An 18,565-nucleotide genomic window follows, 5' to 3' on the forward strand; every position below is an offset into this window, starting at 1 on the left:
CTTGATAAGTATAGCTTTATAATAAATCTTAATATCAGGTAGATTAGGTCCTACAAATTTATTCTTCTTTTATAAGGTTGTTTTGGCTACTAGATCCTTTGCATTTTCACATAAATTTTAAAATTAGCTTGTCAATTCCTGGAAAAAATACTTAGTGGGATTTTTATAGAACAATGTTGAACCTATACATCATTTGAGGGGAAAGTTGACACTAATAATATTGTTTTCTAAACTATTAACATAGGATATCATTCCATTTATTTAGTATCTTTAATTTCTCAGGAACTTTTATTGTAGTTTTGCACATTTTTTCACAAAATTCATTAGCAAGTATTTAATGTATTTAGTGTTAATGAATAAAGTTTTGTTTTATTCATTTTACTTCCTCATTGTTTATTGCTACTACATAGAAACTACATAAACATGTAACTGATTTTTGTATTTTGACCTTTCATCCTATGAGCTTTCTAAATTCACTTACTGGTTCTGTTAGTCTTTTCTATTTCTTAAGATTTTCTACATAAACAATTATGCTATCTGTGAATAATGACAGTTTTACTTTTTTCCTTCCAATCTTTATGCCTTATATTTATTTTTTTCTTATAACATTGATTAGGACCTCCAGAATAATGATGCATAAAGGAGGTGATATCAGACATCTCTGCCTTGTTCCTAATCTTAGGGGAGAAAGCATTCAACATTTCACCAGTAAGTATGATATGTTGTTAGCTATAAGGTTGTTTTTTTATAATAAATTCCCTTTATCAAGTTGATGAAGTTTCCTTCTATTCTTAATTTGCTGAGAGATGTTACCCTCAGAAAATTTGCTACTCTCAGAAAATTTGTTGAGAGTGTTGAATTTTGTCTAATGCTGTTTCTGAAAGTATTAAGTTGGTTATATCTTTTTTACTTCTGTCATTTTGTCACTATAGTAAATTACATCATTTGATTTTTGAAAGTTGAATCAGCCTTGTATTCTTAGGATAATCCCGCTTGGTTATAATGTATTAGACTTTTGGTATATTGCTAAATTTAATTTGCAAGTATTTTGTTAGAGACTTGCATCTATACTCATGAGGGACATTGGTCTGTAATTTCTTTTCTGATAGGATTCCTATCAATTTTTTTTTCTTTTTGTATCAGGGTTATGTTCACCTCCTAAAATGAGTTGGGAGGAGTTTCATATTCTTTTTTCTGAAATAGTCTGTTTAGATTGGGCATTGTTTTTTCCTTAAATATATGATTAGAATTCACTAATGAAAATGTGTCAGTTGGAGCCTTATTTATGGGAAGAGTTTTTAAATATGAATTCAATTTCATTGATTCCTACCTCACACCATTCATAAAGCTTAATTTGAAATGGATCATAAGGCTAAACATGAATGCAATTTCTTCTTGTGTTATAGTATGTTTTTTTTTCAAGGAATTTGTCTGTTTGTCAAATTGGCAAAAAGTTGTTCATAATAGGCCTTCATCACTCTTTTAAGTCTACAGAACCTGGAGTAATGTCCCTACTAATCTCTCTCTTTTCTTGATCAGTATTGCTATGGGTTTCTCAATTTTATTACTCTTTTCAACTTTTGACTTTGTTGATTTTTTTCTTGTTTTTCTATTTCCTATTTCATTGATTTCTGTTATTTACCATTTAATTCCTTCTATTTACTCTTTGCTGAATTTATTTTTCTAGTCTGTGATGGTGAAAGCTTAGATAGTTGATTTCAAATCTTTTTCTCTTTTCTATTATAGGCATTAAAAACTTAATTTTCCTGTAAACACTGCTTTAGCTTCACCCCATAATTTTCCATATGTTGTGTTTTCATTATCCTTCAATTTCAAATATATTCTATTTTTTCTCGTGATTTCTTCTTTGACTCATGGGTTATTTAGAAGTATGGTCAATTTCCAAAAGCTTATGTATTTTCTAGCTATCTCAGTGTTACTGATTTCTAATGGAATTCTGCTGTGATAATAGAATTTCAACTTTGAAATGTGTAATCTAGTATATTGTGTGTCTTGGTGAATGTTTCATGTACACTTAAAGTGTAATCAGTAGTTGTTATGTGGAGTGCTTTATAAATATTAATTAGGTTACGTTGATGGATAAGTTCTTCAAATCTTTTATATGTTTCCTGATATTCTGTATTGTTCTATCAATTACTCAAAAAAGTTAAGATATCTGATATGACTATAGATCTGTCTCTTTTTTTCTTTGGTTCTGTTTGTTTTTGCTCATGTATTTTGAAGCTCCGTTATTATGTAAATGTACATGTAGAATTGTTATTCCTTCTTGGTGAATTGACTGACCCTGTTTAACTTGGTTAGCCGTTCTTATCTTGAAATCTACTTGATATTAACACAGCTACACCAGCTCTTTAAAGATTGGTGTATTCATCGTTTATCTTTTTCCTTTTTTTAACTTTCAAACTATGTGTGGCTTTATATTAAAAGTGCATCTCTTCTGAAGAGGTTATGCTTGCCACTTGATTTATTTTATTCAGTCTAATAATTTTTTCCCTTTTAATTGGAATGCTTAGTTCATTTACATTTAATGTAACTAATGATATTTTGGGGTTAAAGTCTACCATCATAATGTTTGTCTTCTATTAGTCCCTTTTGTCCTTTTACTTTCTTCTTCATTTTCTGTCTTCTTTTGGATTAATTGAGTATTTTTTGTTGTTCCACTTTATTTCTTCCTTTGTCTTTCTAGCTATGCCTATACCTTTATGTATTTTTTTAAGTTGCTCTAGGAATTTTAATATATTCTCTTAACTTATCACAATCTGTCTTCAATTAACATATCAGTACATGTAAAAATATAAGAACCTTACAACAAAAAGCTATTCTTGATATATATCTTACTTTACATGTTATAAAACCCAAAATCCATTATTGTTTCGATTTTAAAGTGTCAAATGACTTTTGAATCACTCAAAAAAGATTCATCTCTTTATCTACATATTTTCCATTTCTAGTCCTTCCCAGTATCATTTCCTTTCAGCTTTAAAAACTTCCTTTAGGCTGGGCATAGTGGCTCATGCCTGTAATCCCAGCACTTGAGGAGGCTGAGGCGGGTAGACCACCTGAAGTCAGGAGTGTGAGACCAGACTGGCCAGCATGGCAAAACCCCATCTCTACTAAAAATACAAAAAATTAGCAGGGCATGGTAGTGCATGCCTATAGTCCCAGATACTGGAGAGGCTGAGGCAGGAGAATCGCTGGAGCCCGGGAGGCAGAGGCTGCAGTGAGCTAGACTGTGCCACTGCACTCCAGTCTGGGCAAGTGCAAGACTCCATCTCTAAAAACAAAACAAAACAAAACTTTCTTTAGCATTTTTTGTAGTGCAAGTCTACTGGAAACAAAGTCCACCAACTGTTGTTTATCAATACATTTTAAAAATTCAACTTATTTTTTCAGTTCTCAGATTTCCATTTGGTTGTTTTATGTGATTAAAATCCTCTCTCTTTACCCACAATATCAATCATTATATGCTTCTTTTAATTATAAAATGAAAAGGATGTTTGTATACCCACTATAAACATCCTGTAGAATGTTTAACATACTTATTATAGTTTTCTAGTCCTTGTCTAACAACTTCTGAGTCAACTGTTGCTATTTTTATTGGTTGATTCTACTCTTAGCTATGGATAATATTTTTCTTTTTTCTTTTTTTTTTTTGAGACAGAGTTTCACTATTGTCGCCCAGGCTGGAGTGCAATGGCACGATCTCAGCTCACTGCAACCTCTGCCTCCCAGGTTCAAGCAATTCTCCAGCCTCAGCCTCCTGAGTAGCTGGGATTACAGGCGCCCGCCACCATGCCCGGCTAATTTTTGTATTTTTAGTAAGACGGGGTTCCAACACGTTGGCCAGGCTGGTCTCAAACTCCTGACCTCCAGTGATCCGCCCTCCTTGGACTCCCAAAGTGCTGGGATTACAGGCATGAGCCACCGTGCCCGGCCAATATTTTTCTTTTTCCTCACGTTGAGTAATGTTTCATTACTAACCATTGTGCACATGCTGAAAATTCTGAATTTTATTACTTTCCTCTGAAAAGTGTTTTCTTCTAATAGTCAGTTAAATTACTGGTGGATCATCTTGAACTTGTGAGACTTTGTTTTATACTTTAAGTTAGAGTACATCTATTTCAATTTTGTCCTTAGATCTAGGTCTTGCCCTTAGTCCAGCTTTGTTTTAGTTCTTAGTTACAGATGTGGTCTTCACTCCTCAAGTTTGGCAGTTGTGGGAATTGGGCAGTTGCTATAGTGGGCAGATGCTGAAATCTCTATTCAGCTTATAAGCATTCTAATTGTTTCCCAGCTGTGCTCCTTGGAATTTTATCCCTCGTGTGTGTAGTTTAAGTTACAGCCAAGTTTTTGAGGGGAGCTAATATGCAAATTTGGGGCTTCCAATAAGGAAAAATTCAACATTTACTCAACCAACCTCATGAAGGAGTAAGAATCCATAAAACAGTATAAAATTATTTCAGCTATAAGATATTATTACTATTAGTTGTGTTCATAGTTATTGAGAGAAAGTATTATGTAACAGAAAGAGCACAGATTTTATCTCATGACCCAGTAATTCTACTTCTTGGTGCAAAGGGTTTGTTTATTATGTTTGCTACAACATTACTTTTAATAATGAAAAAACTGGAAACCACTTAAATGTTCACCAGTTGTAGCATGGCTAAATAAATTAAGGTATGGCCAAACTGTGGGATATTTTGCAGCAGTTAAAAATAATTAGGTAGGCCAATTTGCATCAATATGAAAAATCTATGAGACAGATTGTTGAATAAGTAAATCAGTTGCAAAATGATACATATACTACATTTACATAATATTCTTCCATCCATAGGGGTTTGTGTTTGTGTGTACCATTAATAAGAGGTTTGTGTGTACCATTAATAAGAGGTGAGAGTAATGAGAGAGAACAACATGCTAGAAGGTGGTATAAAAGGAACTACAGCCTTTCTTCTAACATGTTAATCTTTTTTAAGGAGAATGTATTCCTAAAAACAAAAACCATATTTAAAAAAGAAGTGGGAAAATAGAGTCCAACAGGTTTGGATTCATATCCTACTCAGTCATTTATCATTAGCTATGTAGCATTGTGCAAGTTATTTAAATTTTCTAAAATTTTGTAAGACATGTTATTATGGGGAATTTAAATAGGATAGCCTATATAAAGTGCTCCAAAAATACCAGGCATTCAATAAATAATAATAGATTTAATAACATTGGACATTTCTTCTTATACTTTCTATAAAAGAGAATAATTAGTTACTATATTATCTTTGCATCTACCTGAATAATTCTTACTTTGCCTTCAGATCAGCTTTTTTCCCTTTGCTTCTCTGGGTTTTTCTTTTCCCTTTGTTGAGACAGGGTCTTGCTCTGTTGCCTAGGCTGGAGTGTAGTGACATGATCTCTGCTCATTGCAACCTCTTCCTCCCAGTCTCAAGCAATCCTCCCACCTCAGCCTCCTGAGTAGCTGGAAATACAGGCACACACCACCATGCCCAGCTAATTTTTGTATTTTTAGTACAGACAGTGTTTTGCCATGTTGTCCAGGCTGGTCTCAAATTCTTGGGCTCAAGTGATCCACCCACCTTGGCCTCCCAAAGTGCTGGGATTACAGGTATGAGCCACCATGCCCAGGCTTTGGGTTTTTCTCATAGGACTGGCTTTCTAGTTGTGTAATCATTGCTGTTGCTGACCTCAATAAATGAATGCATTTGTTAATTATATAGCTGTGTATTACATCATACTAAATTAAATATGCTTTGTTCATCACCCTTAGCAGCTCTTAAAGTGTACACAATTTTCCCCTATTCTTTTAAATTTTAAACTCATGCTGTACAAAATTTAGGCAAGAGTAAGCCATCAGTGCTTTACACAATGTCTGTTATCCCAAAGCATTGCTTGCAGCATTCATCATTTGCTAAAAACTTCTCAACTGCTCCAGTATCCTTTGTCTGAAAACTCTTGGATTTGGAAATAACACTTTTTTTTTTTTTACCTTGAACTAGAAACCACTGATTGTTGCTTAATGTGTTATATTTGAAGCTTTGTGTTTGCATGCCTTGTATTTTGCTTCCCCAATTTTTTGTCAATGACTCATAGCTTATCTTTTTTCTCCACACTATCTTTAGTTCCTTTCTTCCAAAATATATGAAGACAGACAATAGATATCGGGGGGGGGGGTAGGACATTTTGGGAATAAATATTTGAAAAGGTTTTTTTCATTCAGATATGGCCTAAAAATACTGAAAGCATTTATTTGACAAGAAAACATCGATATTCAAAAAACCATTTTTTATTTTTATGAACCAAAAATTGTAAAAGCAAGATTAATATGAGAACTAAAATATGTAAAGCACAATATTTAAAAGAATTAGAACAAAATAATGCTATAGTCCAGGCAAAAGATGGTTCTTGAACTATAATAAGGCCATGGCTAAAGATATTCAGAAGGGATAGAAAAGAGACTCCAAAAAAGAAGTAATAAAAATCTTTTGGTATTTGAATTCATCTTCTTTAAAAACTGGTTGTTTTGAGAAGAAGGTTACTCATATTAATGATCAATTCTCATCATGGAATAAATAAAATTATTGACAAAAACGTAACATTTTAAGACAATGGTCTGACTATATTGGTCCTTCAGCTTCATAATTTGTTGTGGAGAATCTTTAAGTTCTTAACTTTTCATTTTTTTAACTGAATTGAGGACAACTTTTAAATGAATTAGAGGTAATAGAATTAAAATGAAAAAGTTCAAAAGAATCTTAACAGAGGAGTCCCTATTATGAAAACTTAAAAAGTTTATTAAATTTCATAGCAAGAAGTTTTATGATGGAAACATCAAAAAAATGGAAGTCTTAACCTCAGTAACATTTCCACTAAATCTAACATTAGTGACAACTTACATCATCCTTTACCAATTTATACTACTGCTGGCAAGATGAAGTAGATATACTTCAGTTACCTATTCTTCCTGATAAGTAGAACTAAAAGCTCTGGACATTTTATATAAAACAAACATCAGAAGCTCATGAAAGTTAGAGAGAAGAAGGCAAACTGTCTAGGGAACCTCAAGACCCAAGTACTGTCATGGTTTTTCTTCTTTCCTCATATATCCCAGAGAGGATTCTGGAGAAGATAGCAATCTGGAAATGCCAAGAAGTACAGACAAAAAGCCCTAAGTAAAATTTGTTATATCTGGCCAAAAGATAAGGAAAATAGCAGCTTAGTGAGACAGAAAACTTGTAGGCAGTAACTGTTTTACTGAAATCAAATACCACAGAAAAAACTATAGCCCCTCCAACACTCATGCCAGCAAGGGCTGGGTGGAAAGCCTAAACTTCTACCATTGCAAGGCTGTAATGAAGTGCCTAATCCCTCTGCTGATGCACTCTCAGGGAAAGCTAACTAAGGAGCCAGGAGTTTTAACTGTGGAGCCAGGAGTTTCAATCCTCTCTAAGCAGCAAGAAACCATACACTGTGGTGTTGCTGGAGCCCATTTGAGGATCCTGGACTTCTCCGCCCATCAAGGTGTAATATTCCTCTCCTCCCTGATGTAACATCAAAGGAGGTCTGGTAGAGAGTCAGGACTTTCACCAGTACTCAGTAGTAACCAGGCCATGTCCTCACAGTATTACTGGAGGCCATGTTAGGAGTAGTAGCAAGGATTCCTTTTCCCTCCAACCCAGAATGATATCAGCAGAGGCCTACAGACTAGCCTTTCCCCCTTCCATGGGAAACAATGGAGTCAGTGGAGACTGGTAGGAGAATCTAGACCCCAACGGCCACCTGGAAATAGTGAAGATCTAGAATCTTAAAGCATAATACCCAACATGTCCATATTTCAATAAAAAATGTCTCATAACACCAAAAAATAAGATCTCAAACTGAGCAAGAAATCACAATCAACATGCACCACACGAACATAACACAGAAGTTAAAATTATCTGACAAGCATTTTAAAGCCTCTGTCATAAAAATGCTTCAATAAACAATTACAAACATGCGTGGAAAAAATGTAAAAAATAGAAAGTCTGAGCAAAGGAATATAAGATATAAGAAAGACTCAAATGGAAATTTAAGAACTAAAAGGTACAATAACCAAAGTGAAGAGTTCAGTGGAATTCAAGAGTGGGTGGGAGAACAGATAATCAGTTAACTGAAAAATAGAAAGCTAAAGTTACTCAATCTGAACAAAAGGGAGAAAATAGATTGCAAATAGAAATAAATAGAACTTCAGGGGCTTATGAGACTGTAACAAAAGATGTCATATCTTTTGTTATGGAAGGAGAGGAGAAAGAAGGCACAGATTTAAAAAAAAAGTATTCAAGTAACTGAAGGCTGAAAAATCCTAAATTTGACAAAAGATATAAAACTACAGAATTGAGAAGCTGAGAGAACCCAAAAAGGATATATGCAACGAAATCCATGCAAAAGCATGTCATAGTAAAACTTCTGGAAACAGAAAAATGTTTTTTCCCCAATCCCACTCACTCTGCAGACAGAAAATCTTGAAGACACCAAGAAAGAAATACCTTACATATATAGGAAAACCAATTTGAATTACAGCAGATTTCACACTAGAAATCACAGAGGCCAAAATGAAGTGATATAACATTTTTCAACCGTGGAAAGAACTGTCAACCCAGAATTCTATATCCAGCAAAAATAGCCTTTAGGAATGAAGGAGAAATCAAGACATTCTCACATGAAAAAAATAAAAGAATGTGTTACCACCAGACCTACCCTAAAAGAATGATTTTAGGAGTTGTACATAAAAAAGGAAATGATATAAGAAGAAATCATAGAATGTCAGGAAGAAAGAACATAATAAAGCAAAACTATGAGTAAATACAATAGACAGATAAAGGTCATAGCTAAAAAGTACAAAATTCTTTGTGAGGTCATGAAAATTTCTAAATTTAACTTTGGTGAAGGTTGCACATATCTGACTATATAAGAAGTCTCTGAATTATATGCTTTAAATGGTAAATTGGACACAGATCTGTGCCTGCCAGCACTCTGCTCCTGAGCCAACACTACCACCAGTGAGACGAAACACACAGCCATCAGCAGGGACCCCCTGTCTCCCCTAGCTACACTGTCTCTGCCACTGTAGTGAATGCCTGCAGGGAGGCAAGCACCCCAGGACTCATGAGCACTCTGCCGCGGCTGATGAGTGTGCACCCCACTGCACTGCCACTACTGCTGCTGCTGGCACGCACAAACAAGAATGGATCCTGCTGTCACTGCACTACTGAACACTTTGGCTGACACAACCCATCTGAGTATAGTGACCAGCAGTCTAGGAGCACCTTGGCACCCCCAGCACAGTGGATTCCTAACCTCGAGGGGCCAGAGAACAAAACTGGGGCCTGATACAAGTCCCCTAGAGTTAGAGCACACAGTCCAGGAGTTGGGAACAGAGCATTGGCCCTTAAAATCTTCTAGAAATGAAGCTAGTCAGATGAATCCACTTCATATAACAATCAAACCCTCAAGATCATCAAATAGGATAAAAGAAAAAAAAATTCAAAGGTCAGCAGCTCAAAGATTGAAGGAGTGTAAGCCCATAAAGATGAGGAAGAACCAGCACAAAAACCCTGATAACCCCCAAAGCCAAAGTGCCTTCTTTCTTCCAAATGACCACATTACCTCTCCAGCAATGATTCTGAACTGGGCTGAAATGGCTTAAATGACAGAAATAGAATTCAGAATATGGGAAGGCAGGTCATTAAGCTACAGAAGTATGTTAAAACCCAGTCCAAGGAAGCCAAGAATCATGATAAAACAATGCAGGAGCTGACAGACAAAATAGCCAGTATAGAAAAGAACCTAAGTGACCTGATAGAGCTGAAAAACACACTACAAGAATTTCATAATGCTATCACAAATATTAATAGCAGAATAGACCAAACAGAGGAAAGAATCTCAGAAATTGAAGACTGGCTTTCTAAAATAAGACAGTCAGACAAGAATAAAGAAAAAAAGAATGAAAAGGAATGAACAAAACCTCTGAGAAATATTGAATTATGTAAAGAGATCAAGTCTATGACTCATTGGAGTCCTTAAAAGAGATGGGGAGAATGGAAACTTGGAAAACATATTTCAGGATATTATCTATGAGAACTTCCCAACCTAGCTAGAGAGGCCAACATTCAAATTCAGGAAGTGCAGAGAACCCCAGTAAGACGCTTCACAAGAATATCATCCCCAAGATGCATAATTTTCAGATTCTCCAAGGTTGAAATGAAAGGAAAAAATGTTAAAGGCAGCTAGAGAGAAAGGTCAGATCACCTACAAAGGGATACCCATCAGACTAACAGTGGACCTCTCAGCAGAAACCCTACAAGCAAAAGAGACTGGGGACCAATATTCAAAATTTTTACAGAAAAGAAATTCCAACCCAGAATTGCATATCCAGCCAAACTAAGCTTTATAAGTGAAGAAGAAATAAGATCCTTTTCAGATAAGCAAATGCTGAGGGAGTTCATTACCACAAGACCTGCCTTATAGGAACTCCTGAAGAAAGTACTAAATATGGAAAGGAAACACCAGAGTCAGCCACTACAAAAACACACTGAAGTACACAGACTAGTTACACTATAAGGCAACCACATAAACAAGTCTGCAAAATAACCAGTTACCATCATGATGACAGGATCAAATCTACACATATCAATACTAACTTTGAATGTAAATGGGCTAAATGCCCCAGTTAAAAGAGACAGAGTGGCAAGCTGGATAAAGAACTAAGACCCATTGGTATGCTATCTTCAAGAGACCCATCTCACATGCAATGACACACATAGGCTCAAAATAAAGGGACAGAGGAAAATCCACCAAGCAAATGGAAAAACAGAAAAAAAATCAGGAGTTGCAATCCTAGTTTCACACAAAACAGACTTTAAACCAACAAAGATTTAAAAAGAAAAAGAAGGGCATTACATAATGGTAAAAGATTCAATTCAACAATAAGACCTAACTATCCTAAATATATATGCACCCAACACAGGAGCACCCAGATTCATAAAGTAAGTTCTTAGAGACCTTCAAAGAGACTTAGACTCCCACACAATAATGGTGGGAGATTCTAACACCCCACTGACAATGTTAGACAGATCATCAAGAGAGAAAATTAATAAAGATATTCAGGACCTGAACTCAACACTGGATCAAAAGAATCTGACAGACATCTACAGAACTCTCCATTCCAAAACAGCAGAATATACATTATTCTCATCGCCACATGGCACATATTCTAAAACAAATCACATAATCAGAAACAAAACACTCCTCAGCAAATGCGAAATAACTGAACTCATAACAATCTCTTGGACCACAGCACAATAAAATTAGAAATCAAGACTAAGAAATTCACCCAAAACCACACAATTACATGGAAACTGAAAATTGAATAACCTGCTCCTGAACGATTTTTGAGTAAATTATGAAATTAAGGCAGAAATCAAGAAGTTATTTGAAACTAAAGAGAAAAAAGATACCAGAATCTCTGGGACACAGCTAAGGGCAGTGTTAAGAGGGAAATTTATAGCACTAAATGCCCACATCAAATAGTTAGAAAGATCTCAATTTAACAACCTAACATCATGACTAAAAGAACTAGAGAACCAAAAGCAAACCAAGCCCAAAGCTAGTAGAAGACAATAACCAAAATCAGAGTTGAAGGAGACTGAGACCAAAAAAACCCTTCAAAAAGATCAGTGAATCTAGGAGCTAGTTTTTTGAAAAAATTAATAAAACAGATAAACTGCTAGCTAGACTAATAAAGAAGAAAATAGAGAAGATCAAAACAAATCTAATCAGAAATGAGAAGGGGGATATTATCACTGACCCCACAGAAATACAAATAACCATCAGAGAATATTATGAACACCCCTACACACATAAGCTAGGAAATCTAGAAGAAATGGATAAATTCCTGGACACATACACCCTCCCAAGACTGAACCAGGAAGAAATCGAATCCCTGAACAGACCAGTAACAAGCTCTGGAATTAATTCAGTAATAAACAGCCTACCAACTGAAAAAAGCCCAGTACCAGATGGGTTCACAGCTGAATTCTACCAGATGTACAAAGAAGAGCTGGTACCATTCCTGCCAAAACTATTCCCAAAATTTGAGGAGGAGGGCCTCCTCTCTAACTCATTCTATGAGGCCAGAATCATCCTGATACCAAAACATGAAAGAGACATAACAAAAAGGAAACTTAAGGCCAATATCCTTGGTGAACATCAATACAAAAATCCTCAACAAAATACTGTTAAACTGAATCCAGAAGCACATCAAAAAGCTTATCCATCACCACCAAGTAAGCTTTATACCTGGGAAGCAAGTTTGGTTCAACATACGCAAATCAATAAATATTATTCATAATATGAACAGAACTGAAGACAAACACAACATGAATTATCTCAATAGATGCAGAAAAGACTGTCGATACAATTTAACAATGATTCATGTTAAAAACTCTCAATAAACTAGGTACTGAAGGAACATACCTGAAAATAATAAGAGCCATCTATGACAAACCCACAGCCAACATCATACTCAATGGGCAAAACCCAGAGGCATTCCTCTTGAAAACCAGCAAAAGACAAGGATCCCCTCTCTCACTACTCTTACTTGACATAGTATTGGAAGTCCTGGCCAGAGCAATCAGGCAAGAGAAAGAAATAAAACATATACAAATAAGAAGAGAGGAAGTCAAACTAGCCCTGTTTGCAGATGACATGATGCTATATCTAGAAAACCCAACAGTCCTGGCTCAAAAGCTTCTTAAGCTGATAAACAACTTCAGCAAAGTCTTAGGATACAAAATCAATATGCAAAAATCACTAGCACTCCTATATAACACCAATCGAGCTGAGAGCCAAATCCCATTCACAGTTGCCACACACACACACACACACACACACACTCCTAGGAATACAGCTAACCAGGGAGGTAAAAGATCTCTACAAGTAGAATTATAAAATACTGCTCAAATAAATCAGAGATGACATAAACAAATGGAAAAACATTCCATGCTCATGGATAGGAAGAATCAATATCATTAAAATGGCCAAACTATCCAAAGCAATGTATAGATTTGATGCTATTCCTATTAAACTACCAATGACATTCTTCACATAGCTAGAAAAAACTATAAAACTATTTTTAAATTCCTATGGAACCAAAAGGGAGTCCAAATAGCCAAGGCAATTCTAAGCCAAAAGAACAAAGCTGGAGGCATCATGCTACCCAACTTCAAACTATAATACAGGACTACAGTAACCAAAACAGCATGGTACTGGTACAAAAACAGACACATAGACCAATGGAACAGAATAGATAACCCAGAAATAAGACCATGCGTCTACAACTATCTGATCTTTGACAAAGCTGACAAAAACAAGCACTGAAGAAGACTCCTTGTTCAACAAATGGTGCTGGGATTACTGGCTAGCCATGTGCAGAAGATTGAAACTGTACCCCTCCCTTACACCATATATAAAAATTAACTCAAGATGGGCTAAAGACTTAAATATGAAACCCAAACTATAAAAAATCCTGGAGGACAACCTAGGCAATACCATTCTGGACATAGGAATGGGCAAATATTTCATGATGAAGATGCCAAAAGCAATTGCAACAAAAGCAAAAGTTGACAAATGGGATCTAATTAAACTAAAGAGCTTCTGCATGCCAAAACAAACTATTAACAGAGTAAACAGAAAACCTACACAATGAGAGAAAATTTTTGCAAACTATGCATCTGGCAAAGGTCTAATATCCAGCAATTATAAGAAGCTTAAACAAATTTACAAGAAAAAAACAACCCCATTGAAAAGTGGGCAAAGGAAATAAACAGACACTTTTCAAAAGAAGACATACATTTGGCCAACAATTATATTAAAAAAGTTCAGCATCATGAATCATTAGGGAAATGTAAATCAAAACCACAGTGAGATACCATCATCATTATTATTAAAAAAAAAACCAAAAAACAAAACAAAACAAAACACATACTGACAAGGTTGCAGAGAAAAAGAACACTTATACACTGTTGGTGGGAGTGTAACTTAGTTCAACCATTGTGGAAGACAGTGTGGCAGTTCCTCAGACTTAAAAACAGAATCCCATTTGACCCAGCAATCCCATTACTGATTATATACCCAAAGGAATATAAATCATTCCATCATAAAGACACATACATGTGTAAGTGCATTGCAGCAATATTCACAATAGCAAAGACATGGAATCAACCTAAATGCCCAACAATGGTAGTCTGGATAAAGAAAATGTGGTACATACACACCACGAAATACCATGCAGTCATAAAGAGGAATGAGATTATGTCCTTTGCAGGAACATGAATGGAGCTGGAGGCCACTATCCTAAGTGAATTAATGCAGGAACAGAAAACCAAATACTGGATGTTCTCACTTATAAGTGGGAGCTAAATGATGAGAACACATGGACACATAGAGGGAAACAACACACACTGGAGCCTATCAGAAACAACACACACTGGAGGGTGAGAGGAGGGAAAGGATCAGGAAAAATAACTAATGGGAACTAGGCTTAATACCTGGGTATTGAAATAATCTGTACAACAAACTATGACAGAAATTTACCTATATAACAAACCTGCACACGTACCCCCAAACTCAAAAGTTAAATTAAGGCCGGGTGTGGTGGCTCACGCCTGTAATCCCAACACTTTGAGAGGCCCAGACGGGCGGATCATGAGGTCAGGAGATCGAGACCATCCTGGCTAACATGGTGAAACCCCATCTCTACTAAAAATGCAAAAAATCAGCAGGGGGTGGTGGCGGGCACCTGTAGTCCCAGCTACTCCGGAGGCTGAGGCAGGAGAATGGCCTGAACCCGGGAGGCGGAGCTTGCAGTCAGCCGAGATCGCTCCACTGCGCTCCAGCCTGGGCGATGGGGCGAGACTCCATCTCAAACAAACAAACAAACAAAAAAGTTAAATTAAAAAAGAAAAGAAAAATCTCTGAATAATTTGTTTTCATTTATAAAACTGTGTTGCAGGATATCTGCCAAAAATTGGTGAACAGTATGGTATGTGAATTTTATCTTAGTAAAGCTGTTTATAAAAATCAGAATAGTGGCTATTTGATAAAAAGAGTAGAAGAGAACTTTCTGGACATGCTGGGAAAGTTCTATATCTTGATCTAGGTAATACCAACATAAATATATGTACATATTAGTCTAAATAAATCAAGCTATCCATTTATAATTTGTGTACTTACTCTTATGACAATGATACCTCAATAAAATGTTACTGTAAAAAAATTACAAGGTAATTTCACATTTCTTTCCAAAGTGCTTTTAGCAATTTACACTCACAAGAATACTGTATTAAAATTCCCATGCTCAACATCTTACCAACTGTAATACTGGTATCAGACGGGCTAAACATGGAACTTTGCTGTGGTTTTAATTATCAGTCTCTTATTGTTAATTAGGATGGTCATATTTTTATTTCTGATATTCACAGTTCAGAAAAATGGTCTTTTTATACCATTTGCCCAATGTTTCACTGATGTGACATTTTCTTATCTCTTTCTTATCACATATATGTGTTATAATCTAGAATGGAGTCTTGTTCTTTCTCTTGTTATGGTGTATAATCTGGAAATTTATGGCATAGTCAAAACTAAAGATATTTAACCACAGAACTTAGAGTGTTTTTCTCTTTTAAAATAAATGCTTTTCTGACACAAATTGTTAAGTTTTTCTCCTATGTTGTATTCAATACTCAGAAGTGTGTGTGTGTGTGTGTGTGTGTGTGTGTGTGTGTATGCATGCGCATGTGTGTTATTATGAGGTAGGAATCCAGTTTTATTTCAACATTTTTCTTTATTTTTCCATAGAGGTAATCTATTTGTTTTTACCATTCATGGATGCATAATTTCTGGATTTTTTTCATTAATAACTTTTTTCTGGCCAGGCATGGTGGCTCACGCCTGTAATCCCAGCAGTTTGGGAGGCAAGACAGCTGGGTCACCTGAGATCAGGAATTTGAGACCAGCCTGGCCAGCGTGGTGAAATCCCATCTCTATTAAAAATACAAAAATTAGCTGGGCATGGTGGTACATGCCTGTAGTCCCTGTTATCTGGGAGGCTGAGACAGGAGAATTGTTGGAACCCGGGAGGCCAAGGTGGCAGTGAGCTGAGATCGCACCACTGTACTTCAGTCTGGGTGACAGAGCAAGACCCCATCTCAAAAATAAAGAAAAAAAAAATAATATTTTTTTCTACTTTTATACTGCTAATACACTGTCTATTGTTTTATAATGAACCTTAATGTCTACAAGGGCAAAAAAAATCATTATTTATTTAGATTCCTAGTAAACTAAAAGGTAAAATCGTGATATTTTTTAATAGCGAATATGTAAAGATAAGGGTTTTTATCTTTAATTTCCTCAGATGCTTTGTATTGTGTCAAATTAGTCAAAAACAAGTTGAAACATGCATATTTTTATTTTCCAAATTAATGTATTCAGGTGAAAATTATTTGCCCTTAATAGCATATTATTTTACATTTCTGTTCACTATTCATGTAAACAATAATGACGATAGAAGTCCACAGGCGGCACCACAACACATTAAGAATTTACTCTGACTTTCAATTTTGTATATTTTCAGTTTGTTTTTTTAACTTGACCCTTGATAATTGCGAATATGAAGTCAGAGAGGTTTGGAAAGACAATGCTTTCCATTGTGTTTTATTCTATTTTGAGGAGTCTTTGGTATCTAAGATTGGGCATCCTCTTTGACTACATAGCTGCTTTCTAGCCATTAATTGGGTATCATGTTCTTAGTGGAATGAGAAAAACCTGGAAGAACCCTCGCCCAGATTTAAATAGGAGTGAATGCTTGCATTGTTTGAACACATTCACATATTTGAACATCTTTGAATGAGGGGGTTATCTCTAGTTATCTATTAATGAGTTGTATTTACTCAATTTTATAGTTCTTTCTTGTTCTTCAACTGTTTTGAGTATTGAGAGTAAACTAGGGAAATATGAATATAGTATAAGTTTTAAAAATGGTCCCATAAAACGTTGAAATCTAGATAATTAAGACTTACCTCTATTTCTTTTCTTAATTTTTCATGTGTCTTTTTTTCTTCCTCAAGAAAACAAGTTTTTTCAATGATAGATTCTTTTACAGTTATAATTTTATCCTTTAACTTTGTAATGGCTTCCTGTATGTACACAACATTTGAAATATAGAAGTCAAAAAAGGATGATCAATATAAATCCAATATTTCAGTGTTTCTATAATTTAAGAAAACTAGCCAAATCAAAACTGAGTTTTGATAAATAGCATTAGAATATTACTTCTATAGGTATACAAAAATAAAGAACTGTTACTCAAAGAAACCTTACATTTGAAACAGAACTAAAAACCAAATGAAAATAAGACAAAAAGGGAAGTGGTAGTTATGGTGGCAATTGCCCAACAACAGTGTAAAAGACACTTTTTAATTCTCTAGCAAGAAATGATCAATATTTTAAGTTTGTGTCTTCTATCGTCTTCAAAGAGCAGTAAGAGAAACAGTAAAATGCTTAAGGTTCAATTATTAATTTATATTGCTTGCATAACAGCATTAAGTGTATTAAATTGATTTGAATTCGTCTGGATCCACTGGCATAGAAGCTAAGGCTTCAACATTTTTGTGAATTACATTTTCTACAACAAATGGATTAATTGTTCACTGTGATTTTATTTGACCATATATTTTTATAAATCTACAGATTTGTGGATGTTTCCTTTATGCATTTGAGCATCTAGGGTTTTTGATATATAACACGTGTATTTATTCCAAGTTTTTTTCAATTATGAAAATAGTTTCTGAATGTAATAGAACAGCTATGGGCATTTTATTAACTTCACAATAAATTTATCATTTAATGTATGTACTTGCAAAAAAGGAGTAATAGAAAAAACAGTTTTACTAAGTAATTTTGCACACCTGTACTTGTGTTATTCGGTTCCCTCCTGGATTTTGAAGATCTTGCATAAGTTCTTCTTTCATTGTCTTTAATTTTTTAACAAAATCTCGTTTTTCATGGAGTTCAGTCATAAATGACCATTTGCTTTCTACTTCCCCCAAACTATTTTTATGTGCTTTTATTTTTGCATAATATGCATTATATTTTATCATGTGTTCCTCAAAATCCTCTTGGGCTGTTTCTATGTCAAATTTAAGCTTTACATTTTCTGAATGTAAGGATTTGATTTGAGTTTCCAGGCTATCACAATGAAGTTTGGTATTCTCTATGGCAGCATCTTGTTGATAAATTTGTCTTTCTGTTTCTTTAGTTTCTGCAGAGATGGCTGCTATTTGTTTTTCAAGCTCATGAAGTTCATTCTGTAATATATTGTAACATTATCATCATTAATTCAAAATATTAAACATGAGAGGAAAAATCAATGTTTTAATCCATAATGAATATAGGAAAAATCACTTATAAGAATATATTTACCAGATATTTAAAAATTAAT

General features: G+C 34.9%; 1 protein-coding gene across 11 annotated transcripts in view; it reads right to left on the bottom strand.

The window, feature by feature from the left end:
• Positions 1 to 18,565, bottom strand: part of CCDC122 (coiled-coil domain containing 122) — a 71,535-nt gene that overhangs the window by 5,443 nt on the left and 47,527 nt on the right. For all 11 annotated transcript variants that reach the window (XM_058437847.1, XM_058437845.1, XM_058437842.1 and 8 more), the window contains 2 exons: positions 18,033 to 18,431; positions 17,145 to 17,261 (listed from right to left, as the gene is read on the bottom strand). In XM_058437847.1, coding sequence (XP_058293830.1) covers positions 17,145 to 17,261; positions 18,033 to 18,431 — 516 coding nt within the window. The remainder of the gene's footprint in view (positions 1 to 17,144; positions 17,262 to 18,032; positions 18,432 to 18,565) is intronic.

This window comes from Hylobates moloch, unplaced genomic scaffold (assembly GCF_009828535.3).
Source record: "Hylobates moloch isolate HMO894 unplaced genomic scaffold, HMol_V3 SCAFFOLD_4, whole genome shotgun sequence".
NCBI classification, from domain to species: domain Eukaryota; kingdom Metazoa; phylum Chordata; class Mammalia; order Primates; family Hylobatidae; genus Hylobates; species Hylobates moloch.